This window comes from Arachis hypogaea, chromosome 20 (assembly GCF_003086295.3).
Source record: "Arachis hypogaea cultivar Tifrunner chromosome 20, arahy.Tifrunner.gnm2.J5K5, whole genome shotgun sequence".
Lineage (NCBI taxonomy): Eukaryota > Viridiplantae > Streptophyta > Magnoliopsida > Fabales > Fabaceae > Arachis > Arachis hypogaea.
In genome coordinates, this window is record NC_092055.1 from 3,382,250 (window position 1) to 3,403,261 (window position 21,012).

General features: G+C 31.1%; 3 protein-coding genes and 1 long non-coding RNA gene across 6 annotated transcripts; 3 read left to right on the forward strand and 1 right to left on the reverse strand.

Annotated features, from left to right (window-relative positions):
• Nucleotides 1-7,969: 7,969 nt before the first annotated feature.
• Nucleotides 7,970-8,758, forward strand: LOC112784400 (early nodulin-like protein 6). Its single transcript, XM_025827580.3, has 2 exons — nucleotides 7,970-8,168; nucleotides 8,376-8,758. Exons 1-2 carry the CDS (start codon nucleotides 7,970-7,972, stop codon nucleotides 8,756-8,758), a joined length of 582 nt encoding a protein of 193 aa, XP_025683365.1.
• A 3,144-nt stretch (nucleotides 8,759-11,902) lies between these two features.
• On the forward strand, nucleotides 11,903-14,671 carry LOC112783330 (receptor-like protein 51). Of its 2 annotated transcripts, XM_025826245.3 has the most exons (2): nucleotides 11,904-13,346; nucleotides 14,235-14,671. In XM_025826245.3, the coding sequence occupies exons 1-2, from the start codon at nucleotides 12,128-12,130 to the stop codon at nucleotides 14,240-14,242; spliced, it is 1,227 nt and encodes a 408-aa protein (XP_025682030.1). In that variant the 5' UTR covers nucleotides 11,904-12,127; the 3' UTR covers nucleotides 14,243-14,671. The 2 variants fall into 2 exon arrangements, with proteins under 2 accessions (XP_025682029.1, XP_025682030.1); XM_025826244.3 differs by having other exon boundaries at nucleotides 11,903-14,671.
• A 141-nt stretch (nucleotides 14,672-14,812) lies between these two features.
• LOC140182521 (uncharacterized) lies at nucleotides 14,813-16,251 on the forward strand. The gene is made up of 2 exons (XR_011878261.1): nucleotides 14,813-15,445; nucleotides 15,781-16,251. It is a non-coding gene; the product is annotated as an uncharacterized lncRNA (long non-coding RNA).
• LOC112783331 (small ribosomal subunit protein uS2) lies at nucleotides 16,230-19,757 on the reverse strand. 2 transcript variants are annotated; one of them, XM_072229365.1, is made up of 6 exons: nucleotides 19,230-19,757; nucleotides 18,362-18,697; nucleotides 17,554-17,816; nucleotides 17,223-17,420; nucleotides 16,761-16,986; nucleotides 16,230-16,552 (listed from the first exon to the last, which is right to left on the reverse strand). In XM_072229365.1, the coding sequence occupies exons 2-6, from the start codon at nucleotides 18,516-18,518 to the stop codon at nucleotides 16,470-16,472; spliced, it is 927 nt and encodes a 308-aa protein (XP_072085466.1). In that variant the 5' UTR covers nucleotides 18,519-18,697; nucleotides 19,230-19,757; the 3' UTR covers nucleotides 16,230-16,469. The 2 variants fall into 2 exon arrangements, with proteins under 2 accessions (XP_072085466.1, XP_025682031.1); XM_025826246.3 differs by having other exon boundaries at nucleotides 18,362-18,685; nucleotides 19,230-19,751.
• Nucleotides 19,758-21,012: the final 1,255 nt, after the last annotated feature.

Consider the following 21,012-nt stretch of genomic DNA (forward strand, 5'->3'; position numbering starts at 1 on the left):
AGCAAAGATGGCGATGAAGTTACAACTTTCGCATGTGGAGCTTCTTTCACCTTGGGAGGAGTTTAAGAGTAGTCTTAAACGGGACTGTCCCTCTATTTAAGCAGTTCCTTGTTTTGTTTCTTTTATTTTTCTTTGTTTAATTTATTTCAGTCACAAAAAAAAATACAAAAACAACAACTAATTATATCCTCCATTAAAAATTTTAAAAATATCCGTAAATATACCTGACATCTTAAAAATGTCCTTTCTTTTCCATTTTTTAAATAATTTTTTCAAATGAAGTGCTTCTAATTACTCTCCCAAATCCTCGCTAACAAACGTGCTTATACTTTCTTTTTATAAGTCCAAACCTGAACAACCAATTCTCTTTTAAAAAACTCACATCACGCACTAAAGCTCCTTATAGAGTATAGAGAGATCCAAAATCAGCAAATATGGCCAACTGATTTAGAAATTGTTCATTATTATTTTCGGTTTCCTTGATTATTATATTGTGTGAGCCCTCAAGAGTGAATTGTCCTGACTTTGAATAATATATTATTATTATTATTTTTAGAATATGATATATAAAATAACAATAATAAAGATATTAATATTATGTACTCCTTATATATTTTTATTATAATTAATTATTATTAATATTAAATTAAGAAAAAAATAATTTAAATAATATTTAAAAAAATATAAATAATTCTTAAGAAAAGTACTCACAAATATTTTTTTTTAGTTTTTTTTTTTAATTTCTAATCATATAGATTATATAAATTTTAAAATAATCATAAAGCCTAATGAACTAAAATTATGGAATAATGAGTCATTCGACAAAACCAAAAGTGAATTTTTGGCCAACCGAACTATATAACAAAATTACAAAAGATACATGCTATTTTTTTTATTTGTATGTTAACTATGAGGATACGCGAAGTAAAAAAAATTAAAAATCTTCCTACAGAGGAATATATATTTAATTTTGCGTTTTTAATAATCAGAAACCTATGACTAATTAATATAAATTTAGGGTTATAAACTTATCCATGCCCCTTATAAAATAGGCAAAAAATAATTTGCCTTTTACATTTTTTTTTCATTTTCATTCAAAAAAATATATATCTAATTCTGAATGAATGATCACCGGTCATAATTATTTAGAGCATTTTATATGATTGATCTATTAATCTTGTCACAAGGAAGTTGTCTCAATGCAATTTAGAAAGTCAACTTTGTGATAGGTGATGATTAAATCGCACGCAATCATATAAAAGGACCTTATTATATGTATACTACTCCTACATTGAGTTAAAGTTAACAGAAGCTTTTTGATTTAATTCATTATCAACCAGCTATTGTAAAAAACACTTAAATTAATTCATTTTGTAATACATCACGTGAAGACTCAAGTCAAGAGTATTGCATTGTAATTACTTGTGAGCTATAAAGTATAAACTCATAGGGAAATTTAATAGGGATACTAAAGCCTTATGAGCTTAGTGAGTGCCTCCTTATTAGGCCATATTTTAGGACGGTGGATGAGTATTGTATTGGGATAATTAGGTCATGGAGCTGGTCATATACATTGAGTTCCTCATATTAATTACGTGGTGTTTCCTGTTAGCTTAGCATAGAAAGGTATGATGTGTTTGGTTTTTAATTAACTTAGCTTAGCGTAGTTTATGATGTGGTATTCCCTATTAACTTATGATGTGTTTGGTTTCTTTTTGTTAGCTTAGCTTATTTAATTATTTTATTATTTTAAGAATGATAAAATTAAAAAAATAAACAGAAGAAATGGGAAGAAATAAAAAAAGAAAATTAACACGCCTGCTTAATTATTAGTAATGCCATCCAAGTTTCATCTCATATATGAAACATGTTCAAGGTAGAATTAATAATAAACTTGCAAGGCTCAGGATTCGGTGGTCTCAGAACGTTTGGACCACTTAGTGGTCCCATAACAAAACATGTTTTTTAAGTTTTTTTAACAACTGCTACATAGTCCTTTAACTAATTTTAATTATAAATTGACCCCATATATTTTATATAATTATAAAAACGATTTTTTATTTTATAAATAATTAATTTATCATAAATCTATCATGTTCATTAACAATCAAGAACAAAAACAATTTTTTGGCCATTACAATCGATTAAAATATTAAATTTGATTCGTCTCGTTCGCAAGGAATCATAAAATTGTGTTTTCTGCGAAAACCAATCGATTGGAATAATGAATCAATCGATTGAAAATTGCCAAAAGCATGGTTTTCGCATAACTCAATCGATTGGTCATACAATCCAATCGATTGAACGATGAATAAAAATTGGATTTTTGTAATTCAATCGATTGTTTAGAATTTCCAATCGATTGAATGCTTCAAAACAACCTGGGTCTCACCAAATTCAATCGATTGCTTTTGTGACTCAATCGATTGAATTTACCCAAACAATATGAATTTGCCAATTTCAATCGATTGTAGTGTGTGTGAATTCAAATTTAATCGATTGAAATGATAATTCAATCGATTGGAACGCGATGTATTACGCCTATTTCAGTCTTGTTTTCGTTTTTAAAAATTATCTTCTTATTCATCTATCTCATCTTTAAAATTCTATCTTCCTTTTTTAAAGTTTTATTTTGATTTAGATGCTCTAATCTTATCTTTTCCTTAATATTAACATTATAAATTGGTGAATAATCCATCACCAATTATTCAATCCCACCATTAAAATCGTGTATCATTCTTTTTATAAAAAATTTCATTGTTTTTCTTTCGAACATCCATTCATCTACTGAATATCCAATTTTTTTTATTTTTTATCCGTCTATTTAATATCCACTTTTTGTTCATCGTTAATTGACAATCACCGTTGCAGCAATCAGCAAAGGTCCAATCAATTTTTTCATTGTAGTGTTCAGAAAATAATCTATCGTTTTGATTACAAAATCGAGGTAAGTGGATAGAATCTCTAATTTTCCAATTATTCGTTTCGATACTTTATTCGTAAAATTGATTGTGTAATGAAAAAATATTTTTTTTATCTTTTATTAACTAACAAGACATTGAGAATTACTAAAAAGTAAATAGATATTATTATTTTTTATTACTAATTAGCTAGCAATCAGGGACGGACCTAGAGGGGGCGAGTAGTGGCCTGGACCTCCCAAAATTTTAAGAAATTATACTTTTTTTTTCCAAAGATAAATATTATTTTATTAATATAAAATAAAAGTGTTTCCATAAGGAAGTACAAAAGAATTGGGTATTCCCATTTATCATTAGCTGTGACTGAAAGACTAAGAGCTTAAAGAAGAGTAAAGTAAGAGTAAAGAAAAGTAGCATCTATCAGGTATGGTTCACGAGTTCACGCACTAAATTGCTAGCTTCTTTCACTATCTCTGGTGATGGGCTTATTACCTTCTCAAAAACACATCGATTCCTCGCTTTCCAAGTGCTCCAACACAGTGCCGCTATGAGGAGGGTCTTTTGTCTACCGTCGAATTGAGCCGCTCCCAGGATAAGACTCGTTGCCACCAATTGAAAAAAGTTTATTCTTCTCTCATCCATAGGTCAGGGGTTATTAAGCTTAGGCTCCATATTATTGAAGACAGGGGGCATTGGAACAAAGCATGAGAAATTGATTCAGCCTTCAACAGGCATCTTGGACAAGTGGCAAGAGTGGATGCGAACCGGCTGTGAACTTGTTGCAACACCGGAAGCTTTTCATGAAGACTTTTCCATAGAAAAATCTTAATTTTATGTGGTAATTTTAACTCCCATAGAAAAATCTTAATTTTAAAAAATTATACTTATATATAAGATTTATGTTTAAAAAATAAAAAAAAATATTAGGTAATTTAATAGTTTTATATGTATTATTTTTCACTATGTAATAGATTTATGTCTTAATTGTTAATTCACTAATATTTTTACCTAATTAATTTAATATCATACCCTCAAGTCTTTGTACCTTTCAAATTAATTTTTATATAATAATTTCTATATTTATTTTTTTTAAAAATCATTTGTTTTTTTATATTAATATATTTAACATTCATATTTTTATATTAATAATAACTTAAGTAGTTATGTTTTGGTAATCACATTATGTACTGTAGATATTATTTTCTTGTAAAAAATATTAATTCTTCTTCTAAATTCACATTGGTAAAAGAAAAATTTTATAAAGATATCGTATATCTTGTATTCTACAATAGTACCGTGTCTTTCAATTAATTAATAATTTATAATTTATTTTCAAATTTTTTTAAAACTTTTGAAAGAATGAATTTTAATTAATAAGATATGGGATCATTTTTAGCAAATTCCGTTATAAATTATATGGTATTTTATAAATTTGTAATGTACAATTGTTAAAGTTATATTTTATTTATGTAATTATCATATTAAAAATAAAATTGTTGGAAAAATTATAATTATATGTATCTTAATAAATCTATTAAAAAACTAACTCCAATAACTATATGTTAATTATTTTTATAGATTAAAAAAAATTATATAAAAATTGGCACCTCAATATTAAAATCTCTGGATCCATCCCTGCTAGCAATATACGAATCTATCTATTTTATGTAATGTTATAAGATGGAGTGTACTGATATTTTTTTTTATTGGACATTTTAAGATGTCAGGTATATTTACGGACACTGAGATGAATGAGCAATACCAGGAGGACAATAACTTTAACCAACAAGAAGAGCTAGTAAGTGACCAAGATATGATGGATGAACAGAATGAATTCGAACAAGATTTCATAGATGAATTTACTGAGGGAGCGTTTTTTTCTGAATCTGATATGTCAAAAGATATCCTTGAAGCCGCTTATGCGGTTGACTCTGTGCAAGACATTACAACTTTGAAATTTAGTGAGAATTTTGCGGAGAAAATTGGCAAATACCACTTTTCTACTTTGCAGCTTGCATTTGATTTTTATATGAAGTACTCAAAGTCAAAGGGTTTTAGTGCAAGGAAGAGCAAGACCTTCAAGAATAGTACTGGCGAGAATTAAAATATGTGTAATGAATTTTTCATTTCTCTCGGAATTTTTTCATTATGTGGTCTCACCTTGGTTTTTCTAGCCGAACCAAGAATTTCTATATCTCATATCATATAGTATTAAAATTAAAAGGTATTTTAGTAAGTCCCTATGAAATATTAAGGGTTAAGAACGATTTTGGTTCTTAAGGTATAGGCTAAAATTTTTTTCGTTTCTAATCTTTTTTTGTATACGAAATCGTCTTTTTTACTTAGATGTTAAAATTTTGGATCAAATTACCCATAATAAAAAATTATAAAATAAAAAAAAAGAGAAAGAGTGTCTCTGTTCGTCCGAAAGGGGAAGGAAAGAAAAAGAAGGGGAAATGGAAGAAGAAGAAGTTGTTCTTTATGTAATTTGAATTTCTGGTTTGCTGTTCTAATATATTGCTTCTTGATTTTTCATTATCTTGTTTTAAAAAAGTCTCTCTTTCCAAATGCAATATATAATAATCATGATTGATTGTTCTTATGTTACTCTTATCTAGATTTTTTTTATCTATTAGCAATATATATAAAATTAATTAAAATAGAGAGGTCAAATCTTGATAAGATGCAAAAATCCAAAATAGAATGCAAACAAATAAAAAGACATGGAATTTTTTTATTTATAAATTAATTAAATAATATAAAATATAATTCACAAGACATAATATTTGTATGCCATTGTTGTTGAAATAATAAATGAAAATAACATTACTACATCAAAATAATATGAGTTTTTTAAACTAAAGTATCTATAAATTGCATAGAAATAGAAAAAAATTGTAGAAATCACAAAACGATAAATATCTATTTAAGAAGTCATTGAAAAATAACTAAAGAAGTATATCCACCAAACATAACAAATAAATTGATAATAATCAAAGTATTAAGTTTTATCTAGATTACTACTATAATCTTTACATCTCATGGTTAGTGTGCAATTTCCAAAAATCATCGGCCGACGCTATAATTTGTGCCTTCTTATGGTTGATCCGATTCCGGAGTAAATGCACAGCGGTTATCATGCGAATATCGTGATTCTCAAGCTGCAATTTATTCACTATAAATTAGTACAAAAAATTGGTAAGTGAATAAATTTTTTTGTAAATTTTTTTTGTTAAAAAAATGGTAAGCTGCAACTTATTCACTATAATTTTTTTTGTTAAAAAAATGGTAAGGTGCAACTTATTCACTATAAATTAGAGATTCTATCCACTAACTTCGATTTTGTAATCAAAACGATGGATTGTTTTCTGAACACTACAATGAAAAAAATTGATTGGACCTTTGCTGATTGCTGCAACGGTGATTGTCAATTAACGATGAACAAAAAGTGAATATTAAATAAACGGATAAAAAATGAAAAAAATGGATATTCAGTAGATGGATGGATGTTCGAAAGAAAAACAATGAAATTTTTTATAAAGAGAATGATACACGATTTTAATGGTGGGATTGAATAATTGGTGATGAATTATTCACCAATTTATAATGTTAATATTAAGGAAAAGATAAGATTAGAGTATCTAAATCCAAATAAAACCTTAAAAAAGGAAGATAGAATTTTAAAGATGAGATAGATGAATAAGAAGATAATTTTTAAAAACGAAAACAAGACTGACATAGGCGTAATACATCGCGTTCCAATCGATTGAATTATCATTTCAATCGATTGAATTTGAATTCACACACACTACAATCGATTGAAATTGGCAAATTCATATTGTTTGGGTAAATTCAATCGATTGAGTCACAAAAGCAATCGATTGAATTTGGTGAGACCCAGGTTGTTTTGAAGCATTCAATCGATTGAAAATTCTAAACAATCGATTGAATTACAAAAATCCAATTTTTATTCATCGTTCAATCGATTGGATCGTATGACCAACCGATTGAGTTATGCGAAAACCATGCTTTTGGCAATTTTCAATCTGATTGATTCATTATTCCAATCGATTGGTTTTCGCAGAAAACACAATTTTATGATTCCTCGCGAACGAGACCAATCAAATTTAATATTTTAATCGATTGTAATGGCTAAAAAATTGTTTTTGTTCTTGATTGTTAATGAACATGATAGATTTATGATAAATTAATTATTTATAAAATAAAAAATCGTTTTTATAATTATATAAAATATATGGGATCAATTTATAATTAAAATTAGTTAAAGGACTATGTAGCAGTTGTTAAAAAAATTTAAAAAACATGTTTTGTTATGGGACCACTAAGTGGTCCAAACATTCTGGGACCACCGAATCCTGAGCCAACTTGCAATCTTCAGTGTTTTATGTTAATTGTATGGTCCATTTATTTTAAACATTTTTAATCAACTGTATTAGTTATATATTAAAATTAACTACTAAAATTATTGATATAAAATATATATTAAAAATAAATTAAATTATATAATTATTTATATACAAATATATCGTACTTAATTTTAATAACTAATTTTAGCATGTAAATAGTATTTTTGATTTTCAATACATCCATGCAAACCATACATGAACTTAAGGCTGTGTATAGATTTTAAGCTATTAATTTTATGCACGCTTTTTAATTATCAAGCTATAGTTATTTTGTGTTATTATTTATATTTTTATAGTAATTATTATTATTATTATTATTATTATTATTATTATTATTATTATTATTATTATTATTATATATAACTTTAAAAATATTTGACGGCAATGCACTAATAATAATTGTAAATTAATGGAAAGTGAGAGAATTGTATTTCTAATTTTTGAAAACCAGTTAGGCCAATCAAATTTAAATTAAGTGCTCCTAATTACTCTCCCAAATTCTCGCTAACAAACGTGTTTTTACTTTCTTTATATAAGGTCAAACCTAAACTATCAATTATCTTTTAAAAAACTCATACCACGCACTAGAACTCCCTATAGAAATATCCAAAACCAGCAAATATGGCCAATCTATTTAGAAGTTGTTCATTATTACTTTCGGTTTCCTTGATTATTATATTGTGTGTGCCATCAAGAGTGAATTGTACTGAGTTTGAAGTTGGGGGTCACGATGGCTGGATTGTTCCTAAGTCAAGAGACAACGATCAAATGTATAATCAATGGGCATCCCAGAACAGATTTAAAGTTGATGACACTCTTCGTAAGTATCCTCATTATTCCAACCACTTATATGTTTTTTTTTTAATTATAATTCACAAAAATGTTATTTGTACACAAAAAATAACCACTAAAATTAGCAAATAATATATACAAATACATACGTAATTTAATTTATTTTTAACGTGCATTTGTATTTCAACTTATATTTTATGTAGTTTAATTTTGGAATATGATTGTTTGTATACAGGTTTCAAGTACTCTAAAGATTCAGTGTTGGTGGTGAGTGAAGAGGAGTATGAAAGCTGCAGATCCACTAAGCCACTATTCTTCTCCAACAATGGTGACACTGTCTTCAAATTTGAGCATCCTGGAGTGTACTACTTCATTAGCGGGGTTAGCGGCCACTGTGACAGAGGACAGAAAATGATTGTTAAGGTTTTGGCCGTACATAATCCAAAGCCAGAGCCACCACATTCACACTCACCAGCAGTAGCACCAGCATTTACACCTGCATCTACACCTGCACCTTCTCCTTCTCATCATTCTAATGCTGGAAGACCAATTCCTCTTCTCAGCATAACTAACTTGCCGCTCTTTCTTATCGTACTTCTTCCTATGCTTTTTGCTTGATTTTTTTATTATTGTCTTATCTATCCTTATGGTAATTACAATTAGTTTCTAAGTGTTTAGTTTTAATTTGTTGTTGGGGTCTTAGGCTGCTTAGTTTGGTTATTTGAATCATCTAGATTATTTATATCGTGACAGTTTGTTTTTTTCTGGTTTCTTGAGAAATTTGCTGTTCATGATATATTTATTATTAGGGTTTTTCTTTTATTAATGTGGTGGCTTAATATTAATTATTTCCGTCAAGTTACAATCTAAGCAACTATCTAGAAGCAAAACATTGAAGTTGCGCGTGTATTTAACATTAACGTTGAAATACAAATACATATTGAAAATAAATTAAATGTATTTATACACAAATATATTGATGGCCAATTTTAGTTACTAATTTTAGTGTACAAATAGTATTTCTCGTTTTATTTAAACTATCAAAAATAATATTGTTTGAGTTGTATGATCGACTTTTTGTTGAGTCAATGTTTTTTGAAATTATTTTTTATTTAAAATTTTGAATTTAAAAATTTAAATTTAAATCCTAATTTTAAAATTTATTTTTAAAAAAATGAGAGTTAAAAATTAAATTCTCATATTCATTTATTTTTTTGGTCTTGTGTAAACGGTGAGAGCAATTAGAGCCCATGCCCCTTCTTTAAGGAATAATGGGCCTACTTTAGGCTTTGGGTACAGACATTGATACACTAATATGTGTCTGTTTGTAAAATGGCAAAAAAGAAAATTTAAAAAAAAAATCCAACAAATACGGCAAAGCATAACAAACCAATTCCAAATTGTAGTCCTTTTCTGAAACTAATTAAAAGCACCATAAAAGTGGATGCTCTAGTAGTCCCTTTTAGATTTATGACAAAGTTTTTGCATCTGGCACTCCATGGTCCATACACAAATGTGGGAAAGAGATGGCAAAACTAAACACTAATTACTAAGATCTCATACATTAGCACTATATTTATAAGGATTATTAAAAATGCTTAGACATAACAATAACTAATTGCTACCTGTATCCCCCCTCCCCTCCCCACCTTTTTTTTTTCTTTTGCCATATATAATGAGTTAAATACTTAAATCTTTGTTGTGACATAATAACAAAATCAAGAACTTATCAATCTCGGGATGAAATAGTCTAAAGAGATATCCATCACCAAGGATTTGAGCGGTTGGAGATATATAATAAATTCTTGTATAATTCATTTTTGAGTTGTAATAAAAATTAGTTACATCGGTTATTACATTATTGAATAACAAAGTAATAAATTTAAATTTAAACATCTAAATAAAAATAAACTTAATTATAATACAATCATATTATATATATATATATATATATATATATATATATATATATATATTAGAATATAAAATACACATTAAAAATGAATTAAAAGATAATATATGAATTCATATATAAATATGATTTGGTGAACTTGTTTTTGTAATATCGACCCTTGACCAAAGATATGAAAAAGGCATATAGGAGCTGGAATACTAAAAGAGGAAGTTAAATTATTGGAAGAAATGGATCCCCAGCGTTTAATACATTTCTTAAATGTTTTCAATTGGTTGTGCCACGTCTAATGCAGCAGCTGATTACCTAACATTTATTAATTTTTATTTTATATATAATGAACCTAATATTAATACTAAAAAACAATATTTTAATTTAATTTTAAAATAATACTAAATTTAGTTTTTGAACTTACATTTGAATTCCAATTTATTTTCTAAAATTTTAATTACTTTTATTTAATCTTTAAATTTTGTAAACATGACTTATATTAGTTCCTAAAAAGTTAAAACAATTTTAGATATACAAATGTTAATAAAATGTTGATATAGATAATTAGATGTAAATGAGTCATTTTTAGACTATTTGAATACCAAAATAAAAATTACATTATTTTATAGGTTCTAATATAGTATTAATTTTTTATATCAGCGCTATATTAATATTTATATGCTGAAAATTATTAAAAAGATTAATAGAAATTATATTTATAAAATTTATAATTTAAATAAAAATTAAAATTTCGAAAATTAAATTGAGTTTCGCTTACAAATTCAAGAAAATATTAACTCATTTAGTCTTAGATGCATTGTTAATGGATTTGGATTCTCTGAAGTTTGAATTTTACTTTAGAGAGTAAAGTGTGATTTCTCACCATTTATTTTATAGGTGGGACTAAAAATAAATATGAAAGAGAAACCATTCAAAGATAGAAGATTACACTTTACTCTCTAAAGTACAAATTTAAAATTTAGAGGATCCAAATTCATTGTTAATAACGATGTACAATCAGTGATGATATGGGTTGAGATGCTGACAAATTTTACATTGTTAACTGAAGAATGCTGGTTTGATCAGAATGAATAATTAAGAAGTAATTTTTCAGAGATGGTATAATCTTGATGAATAAAACACCGGAACTAATAGCTCCTTCGGGACCAATAATGTGTAATCCTTTTGAGTTTTCACAGAATAGAATAATTCTGTTCATAAAACTCTACCTTCGTATTGGTTGATATTTTTCTCTAAAAAAAATAAATCATTTTATCTGATCAAACAAACAAACACAAAAAGCTAATAATGCTAAACAAACTTTTACATCACCTTTACTTGTTCATTTGTATATATCGTTGACCTAAAGAACATGAAATTCGTTTCTTCATGGGCACACGAAATTGAAGCTAATAAGTCACGTTGTAAAAGTGGGAAGAATAAAAGGGGATTATGTTGCCAAACACGGTTCTGGCAACTCAAATTAACTGAGTTTTGTGAGTTGGAGAATCTAAATACATTAGCATTATTGTTGGATGCCTCTTAAGTCTTCTCTAATTATTTATATTTATAAAGTAGTCCCGTGAAGGTGAATATTTGGCATGCGTGCATGTAATTTGTTACGTTACTACACCATCCCAATTTTATTACCAGAAAATCAACCAATTAAAATAAAGAAAAAATTTAGGTGAAGTCAACTTCACGTGAAGTTAATATTTGAGTCGTTAGATAAAAATTTAGTCAAATTAATTAAATTATTTAATAACTCTAAAGTATCAGCTTCAAGTGAAGTCGAGTGCACCTGAATTTCCACCTTAAAATAATCAATGGGATGTGCAGTTTGTTGTTTCTTGTTTGTGTGAAAAATATATAAATCCAAAATGAAATCAAAGAACCAATACATACGCATCCCCAACTCCAATCTCATCTCTCTCTCTCTTGAGTCTTGAATCTAAGCTAAGCTAATCTAATATAATCTGAATCTGACTTATTGCCATCAGTTCCAACAACAACCAACGTTGTACTCATCACTACACAACAGAACTCAAAGAAGCACATGTGTGCCTCTGACAACTGAGAACACCATGATGAGATCACCATCAGAATCAGCACCGCCACCAACACTTGCATTTCTCTTCATTTTCATCTTCCTCTTCCCCACCATTGCTACTTGTCAATCAAAACCTCAACCCCCAACACCTTCACCAACCTCTTCCCCATCATCGCCTTCAAGTTCATCAACTCTCGACCCAAAACAGCTGAGAGCACTCCAATCCCTCAACATCCCAACCTCAAAGGACCCATGTTCCAAATCCGCATTCCACAACGCCACAACCTGCGACAACTCAAAACCCTTCCGCCACCTCATCTCTCTCACACTCTCAAACTGCTCCTCCTACGTTGCACTCTCCTTCACCGCACTCCAATCACTCTCAACACTCCAAACTCTCAACCTCCTCAACTGCCCCGTAACCCCCATTCGCTTCCCACCCGAACTCACCTCCTCCCTCCGCACCTTCACATGCATCAACAGCCTCCGCAAGGTCTCCGGCGTTTGGCTCTCTCAGCTTCAGAATCTCACTGATCTCGCCGTAACCAATGTCCAAGTCAAAGCTTCTGGACCTTACGTTATCCTTGCCCACATGGACAAGCTCAAAACTTTGACCATTTCAAACGCTAATCTCACTGGTTTTCTTCCTGGGCATCTTCATTCCGACCTTACCCATATAGATTTTTCTGGCAACAAGCTCAAAGGGACTATTCCCTCTTCGATTACCATGCTTTCTGGACTGGAAAGTTTGAATCTTTCCAATAATAATCTCAGTGGTGAGGTACCTGCTACCATTGGGGACTTGACTTCTCTGACAACCTTGTCTCTGGCTTCAAACTCTTTCTCTGGCCAAATTCCAGGTTCAATATCTTCTGTTTCGGGTTTGATTCATTTGGATCTGAGCTCAAACCAATTCAATGGTACTATTCCAAAGTTCATTTCTCAGATGAAGAGTTTAAGGCACTTGAATCTTGCTAACAACAACCTTCGTGGTGTTCTGCCTTTCAATCAAAATTTCATTAAGAATTTGGATGTGTTCAACGTTGGTGGGAATAGCAACCTTTGCTATAACCATTCGGTTCTGTCCTCAAACTTGAAGCTTGGAATTTCACCTTGTGATAAGTATGGGATGCCGGCGTCTCCACCATCAAAGGATTCTTCTTATGCTGATGATAGCAGTGATTATAATGACAGTGATGGTAGCAGCAATCAAAAGAAAGGGCACCATAGTGGCCCTAACAAATTTGTTCTTGGTGTGGCAATTGCACTTTCTTCCATTGTCTTTCTCATTGTTTTCATGATAATGTGCGCAAAATGCTGCTGCCGCTAAAGGGTTTTCTTTTCTTTTCATTTTTCCTTTTTTTTCTTAAGATTATAGATTAGGAAAATTCATAATTTGGGGTGAGGGCTTGTTTAATTTATTTATTATAGTGTTACACTACATACTACAGAGTAGATTCAAGAAGCAGGAACAGAAATGGAAAAAGGTATATTGACCAAAACAAAAATTATGGAAATGAAAAGGGAAAAGTTTGAAAAAAAAAATGATTTTGTGGGGATATGGCTGTACTGTAGAAGTTGCCCAAGAGGAGAAAAAAACGGAACAATTAGGAAATGGATTATGATCAAATTGAAGTTCTATATTTGTTGCTTTTTTCAATAAATGCATGTGCAGCTGAATGATTTTACGTGGAATGCTAGGCTTGGTTGGACACTGTATATTTAGCTGTTTATGCTGTAAAAGATTGTAGGTGGTGCATGTGGCATCTTAATTCTTAAAGCTTTCTCTTTTACTTGTACAATATCAAGCATTTATTTTTCACACTTGTTATCTATCCCAGCAGCTTCTGCTTAATTTCGTAATTGATGGTTTAATTTGTTTGGTCTTTGTATTATTATTGCAGTAGATTTGTACCTTTTTATTTGCTACATATTGTGTTTATTTGCATCCCAATTAGCTCAAGCAGAGTTTCCCGGAATCCCTCATATGTTTGTGTACTTTTAAGATTAGTCTAGTGTAATTTAACCTTTTTATATACCTTGTATTTGAATTTGAGGCTATGATAGAATATAGTTTCAGTTGTCTTTAAACTCTCTTCTATGGCTTTTGTTTGACATATCGTTGTTGTTCATTTTTGAAGCAAGATAGCTCTGGCAGTTGTGACATTGATTTCAGGTTCTGCAGCAATTGGGCAAAACAGTGATGCTATTATTTGTGGGCACACACAACTTGAGGAAAAACAACTTCTTTATCTAGACTTGCAGAAAGGGACAGCAGCCCCATGTTGATGATGGTTGGTGTACATGATTTGTTGAGTGGAGAACCATAATATCTGGCTTTGGTCCAATTTCATGTTCTGTGCTATACTGTCTTGGACGGTTGGATATGAGCTGTCTCTCCTACTTTCATTTAAATGAACTTGAACACCGATTCTTGTTCCAAATTAGATTGGAATTCTGATAAATTATTATTATTATTAGTCAAGCTTAATATCTTAAGGTTTCAAATAGTATAATGTAATAACTATCCAACACTGCAAGTTGCTTAACATAGTGATCAAGATAGATAGCAAAAGAATACAATGTGTATAGTGTGATCTTTATGCATGGGAGAGAGCATAAAGAATAATTTGATGAAATAGTGATGGAAAAGACACGGCCAAGATATTCCTAGTGACTGCTGTAGTTATAAATGCGGCTTTGTCAAATTAAGGTGCCTGATTTGCAAGGAAGGAGGAATAGTCGGTGGAGTGGATTGGTCACTGCACGTGATCTGCACGCAGCTTTGTTCGAACTTTGCACTTTCCTATGAAATAAGAATCCCTAGCCTGCACCCCACATGCCACTACTTAGCTCCAAACCAAGTACCATAACAATTGGGGTTGGACCAGATCTATCTATTCCATGATTATGATTGTTGGGTCCATTTTTATTTTACTTTTGAAATAGTTTAGCCATGTAGAATGTTCTTATTTGGTCTCAAACTCTCAATGGTGCATTCGCTTGTTATGAACAGATAATACCCTCTTGCAAGTTGCAAAGCCTATATGAAGAAAGGTGTTGCGATTTTTAGCCATAGAGAATTGTGGACCAGCTATTTTACCCGTGGGAAAGAATAAGTAAATAAATAAATAAAAAGAGTATAAAGTATAATATATGTATGTTCATTTAAGAAATGGAGTGGGGGTCTGTGAACTGTGATTTAATATCAGTTGTGTTTGAGAATTGGTTTTTTCCAATTATTTTTTTCTTTTTCTGGGGAAGATGGATGTGGTTGCTTTTCATTCCTATAGCGTTCTTGGCTTCTCTTTCTCCACGAGTTTCTCTTTGAACAAGCACTGCTATTTACCTGGTACTTCAACTTCCTACCTTGTTCTGTTCTGAGAGAGTGAGGTATTAAAGATTTCTGAAAATCTTATTTGATTGCTGTTTTCTTGGATTCATTTCATTCATTCACCTTTTCTGATTTCTTATTCTTAAATGGCACTTATAAATTAGTTGAAGAGTTCACTTCACAACAAATTTTTGGGAAGAATAATTTCGTATGGCTTTCTGCGACATAATGAGCAAAATTTTCATCTTATTTGTTCTTCAATACATAACTTGATGCAATTTAGGGGAGTGATATGTTGATAATGTCCCCTGATATTGTGCGGACTAAGTTCTGAGGATAATACTATGATGCAGCTTGTTAAAATGTGGCAGAGGTTCAAGTTCAACCTTCACCCTTTGCGTTCAAAATGGCTGTCTCTCCATTTACCAATTCAAAGATTATAAGATCTAAAGGAGACACCGAGGGAATTCAAACAAGTAGGAAAACTTAAGACAAGAGATCTAAATAATTCAAGGCTGAGAAAACAGAGTCACCTCATCATGAAGAGATAATGGATCTACTCAAAAGGATACGGATTTCAATATCAAAGGGTAAATCACAATACAAGGATAAGCCCTCAGCCGAATATGATAAAGATATTCTTGGTGAACCAAAGAAACAAGTGAAAGGTATTGCCTTGGTTATAATGGCAGATCTTCATATATTTTAAGAAAATACCTAAGTTTATTTTATTGTACTTTTGCATATATACTGAGGTTACCTATATTTTTCAATACTAATCAAACTGAAGAACAATCACCAATAACAAATTTGCCATGCAAAAAGTAGCATGTCGTTGTCAATTAACTGCTCAAACTTCCATTACGAATCCTCTTGAATTGTTGAAACTAAACAAGCTTCCATCGATACGTCAACAAAATTTTAAAACTCAATACCAAGACTACAAAATACTAAATATGTATGTTTCCTAAAGAAATAATCCCGGAAGGAAAATTGCTCAGGAAGCAAAGAAAACATAGAAACAAAATTCCAAACACGATGCCTAGTCCCAGCCAGTGGGAGCAACACCTCCAGGTGCAGGAACGGATGCCTGTGGAGCTGGAACTGGCTCCCAATCACCTGCAGCTGCGGATACAAAAGAACTTGGGTCAAATAAATTGCCATCACAGTTTTCGACAGAACTATGTTAAGGCGCACAGATTTTCTTGCATATCGAGGGAGAATGATTCAACACAACAACCCAGAATTATTTGATTAGAACATATTAGAAGCAAATACGACAATTATGTTGCATCAAATTTAACAGATCCAGAGTGGAAATAATTATTCTTACCGGCGTCTGGGGCCCAGTTAGCAGGAGCAGCTGCAATGGGTTGCTGAGGAACTGGTTCAGTCCAGGATTGTTCAGCTGTAACAGCCCCCCATTCCCCATCAGCTGCGGGGAAGCCGGCAATGCCAGCAGCACCAAAATCTTGAATGGCATATTCTGGGGCAGCTGGTAATTCCTCCTCCTCTTGTTGCTTGGCCTCTTCAGGTTCTCTATAGAAGAATAAATCCACCTACACATGAAAAGTTGACAAATTTAGCTAAGGTTCAAAGGAAACCACATAATAAGACTACTATCTTTTGTTAAAATATGAAATTTTTTACACCTGTATGTATAGCAAGAAAGATTGTTCTAAATAAGTGCATACGAGATCAGACACTTACAATGCAGACATTGGGAAACACAATAAATCTAAAAGTGCTACAAAATAATAATAGTTCAATCCGTTAAGAGCAAAAATTAGTTTACCATCACGTCCCACTTAAGCCCCGGCCGAATAGTACCCCTCATCTGCAGAACCATCCTTGCTAATAACCAAAACAGACAACCAATACTGTGCTTCCCCTTGTTATTGGCAGGAATGCCAACATCAACATAGCGCATCGGAGAATCGGTGTCACAGAAGGCAATGGTTGGAATATTTCCAAGAGCACCTTCCTTAATGGGCTGCACATATTTTTTTGAAAAAAAAAATAGAAAAACAAACCCAAGATGAGATCAATTAATAACAGAATTTCAAACTCCCACAAAAAACATATTGACAGTTAATAGTGAAACAAGTGAATAACATAAGTGGCACCTGATGATCAGTCCTTGGATCAGTCAGAATGAGTAGACGAGGCTCGTTATAGGATGTTTGCATTTGATTAGTGAATGTTCCAGGAGTGTGCCTTCCAGCAATTGCATTCGCACCAGTGTATTGTGCAAACTTAAGGACAGCTCTCTGACCATATGGCCTAGCAGACTGAACAATGATGTCCTGCGGGTTCTCGATAGCAACAATAATCCTAGCAGCAAGTTGGAGCTTCTCCCATGTCTTGCCAAGGTTAATTATGTAAATACCTGGGAACAAGGAATACGAAAAATCAACCAAACATAAAAATGCTTTCATAAGCTCTATCATAAAATTTATGATAATAAGCTGTTTTGAACACAAAGGTGGTCATACAAAATACACTTACTCGTATCAAAATCCTGATTAGAAATTAAATTGACTCTTTGAATAGAAAACACGAAACAAATAAAGAAAAATTGACAAACCACTAGATTATAACAAATTTATAAAAAGTATATATCAAAAAAGGAACCCTAGATACAGGAAAAGATAAATGTAAAAAAATCGAATACAAAATTCACAAAAGAGCAAGGAATATATTACAAAAAACAACTACGCACATCTGTGTTGTTTGCATTAGATTTCAAGAACTGAACTACTCACTACAGTTTGAGTAAATATGAAAAAATCCATATCAGAATAAACAATTTGAGACTGAAAAGATATAACATTTTGCAAAATACCCTTCAAACTCGCCATAATCGACACACTCTTCAATAATATTCAGACTCAAAATCCAAAAGGAGAAACGAAAAAGATCACGAAGACTGACCATCATTACGGCGTTTGAAGACGTAGCGTTCCATCTGGAAGTCGCAATTTTTGGTTCCGAGGTGGACCTCAGCAGCAAGCATCATCTGGATGTCCTGCTCCTTCTGTGACAGCTGGCGTGGCGCTGCGGCAGTTGTGGCGGCGGCGGAAGTGGCCATTGTTGCGGTGCAGATTTGCGCTCTTGAGAGATTTGGAGACAATGGAAGCTCCAACTCGTAGCAGCCGCAGTATCAAACGAACTAGTTATTTGGAGTGAAGGGTATTTTAAGGGGATCCGTTTCTGTTTCTCTAAACCCTAGTTTTGTTGTGAAATGACACCAATGCCCTAAAAATTTAACTGAAATTAAATTAAATTAAATTAAATATAATAAAATAATATATTTATGTATAAAATATATAATTTTTTTTTAAATAAATAATTTTTTATATTTTATTATTTTAAATTAGTTTACTATTAAAAAATTAAATTGGTTCAACTAATTAACTATTATTTAAGAAAAAGTATAGGGAGCCAATGACCTAAGCGTACAATGTGTACAATGAAGGTTTGGAAAGTATTAGAGATATTATTATTAGTGTTACATTGTCCTGTTAAGTTACGTTTTTGGGATGAGTGGTTTCAGGACATGGTATAAGAATTCCAAATCCGGAAGATCAAGGTTCAAACTTTTGTGAACCCAAAATTAGCTTTTTATAACATGAGATGTTTATTATCATGGTATCCGGATTGTTATCCCTAGTATCCGGATGGTCTTCATATTCATAAACCAAAGATTTAATCCATTGTACACATTGTACACTTAGCCATTAGCTCCCTAGCACTACTCATTATTTAATAACACAAAAGAAGAGAGGAAGAAGAAGGTTACAGTGTTCTTCATGGTCTCAGTGGCAACGATAAGAGTTGACACAATCAGAGAAGAGGCTGATGCTGACTCGCCACTCCACAACGTAGTGTTTTCCTTCGTCTTCCACACGCGAGCCACCCTTACCCTCTTTTTCCCATGCCTTTGCTCGAAGTTGAATCCCTCTACTCTTTCTGCCATGGGAAATTTCTCCCCTTTTCTTTTTTACTTTTTATTATAAGTTTAGAGTGTTCAGTGTTTGACCTGAGTGTCGATTCCATTCCAATTTAGTTTGGAGAAAGACAGAAGAGATTTGCTGGTTTTGCTTTTCTCTCGGTTGGAGTCTGTGTGCGGATTACATCATCATCCTCATCCAAATTCCAAACGCGGTGGTGGTTGCGGCTCTCAACGCCGTCGCTGCTGTCGCTGCGGGATGCGGTGGCGATGGCGGTGCTGAACTGCTGATCCCAGATCCCTCTTCTGGCTTGTGGAGTTGTGGGTGATTTCTGCTTAAAGGATTAGGGCTTCGGTTTGGTTTTCAGAACTATGGTCTAAATAAAACTATTTTTTCTTTTATTTATGAAAAATTTTCAAGTGTACTGTCATACCGGTGTTTTATCGATTTTTAACCGTTGATCTTAATTATAAAAAATATATATAATATATATAATTAAGATCAACGGTTAAAAATCACTGTAATACAACGGTACATTTGAAAATTTTCCTAAAATATATGCTTACTTTTTTTTACACCAAAAACAAAACATATTTTTTAGTTTATTTAACTAAAATATTTTTTAATAATTATTATAATTATATATATAAATTAATAATAATTGTTTGGTTTATAATAATAATAACAATATAAAATAAATATTTTTAATAAAAAATTATGTAATTTTAATATTTTATCATTAATCATCAAATATGAAAAAATATTCAGATTAAATATTTTGTAACATGTTAAAATATTTTATATTATGTGATAAAATATTAAAAAATAAATTTTATTACAATAATAATATTGAATAAACCAAATAATTATTTTATCACTACAACAACAAACAACAAAAAAAGCTTTAACCCTTTAGGTTGGATCAACTATATGGATTAGTTGATGTCATTAAAATCTATCATAAATCATGTCTATAATGAGATTAATTACACAGAAAAATTATATTATCACTAAATTATATATAATTATAATAATTATTAAAAGATAATTTGGTCAAATAGACTAAAGAGTATTTTTTTTTTTTTTTTTTACAAAGGGAATGGAGTGTATGTTTTATAACTTAAAGGAAGAGAGTGTTACTTAAACATCCTAAAGATGATGGAAGTGTTATCCAGTAGATTTGTACCTTTTTATTTGCTACATATTGTGTTTATTTGCATCCCAATTAGCTCAAGCAGAGTTTCCCGGAATCACTCTTATGTTTGTGTACTTTTAAGATTAGTCTAGTGTAATTTAACCTTTTTATATACCTTGTATTTGAATTTGAGGCTATGATAGAATATAGTTTCAGTTGTCTTGAAACTCTCTTCTATGGCTTTTGTTTGACATATCGCTGTTGTTCATTTTTGGAGCAAGATAGCTCTGGCAGTTGTGACATTGATTTCAGGTTCTGCAGCAATTGGGCAAAACAGTGATGCTATTATTTGTGGGCACACACAACTTGAGGAAAAACAACTTCTTTATCTAGACTTGCAGAAAGGGACAGCACCCCCATGTTGATGATGGTTGGTGTACATGATTTGTTGAGTGGAGAATCATAATATCTGGCTTTGGTCCAATTTCATGTTTCAT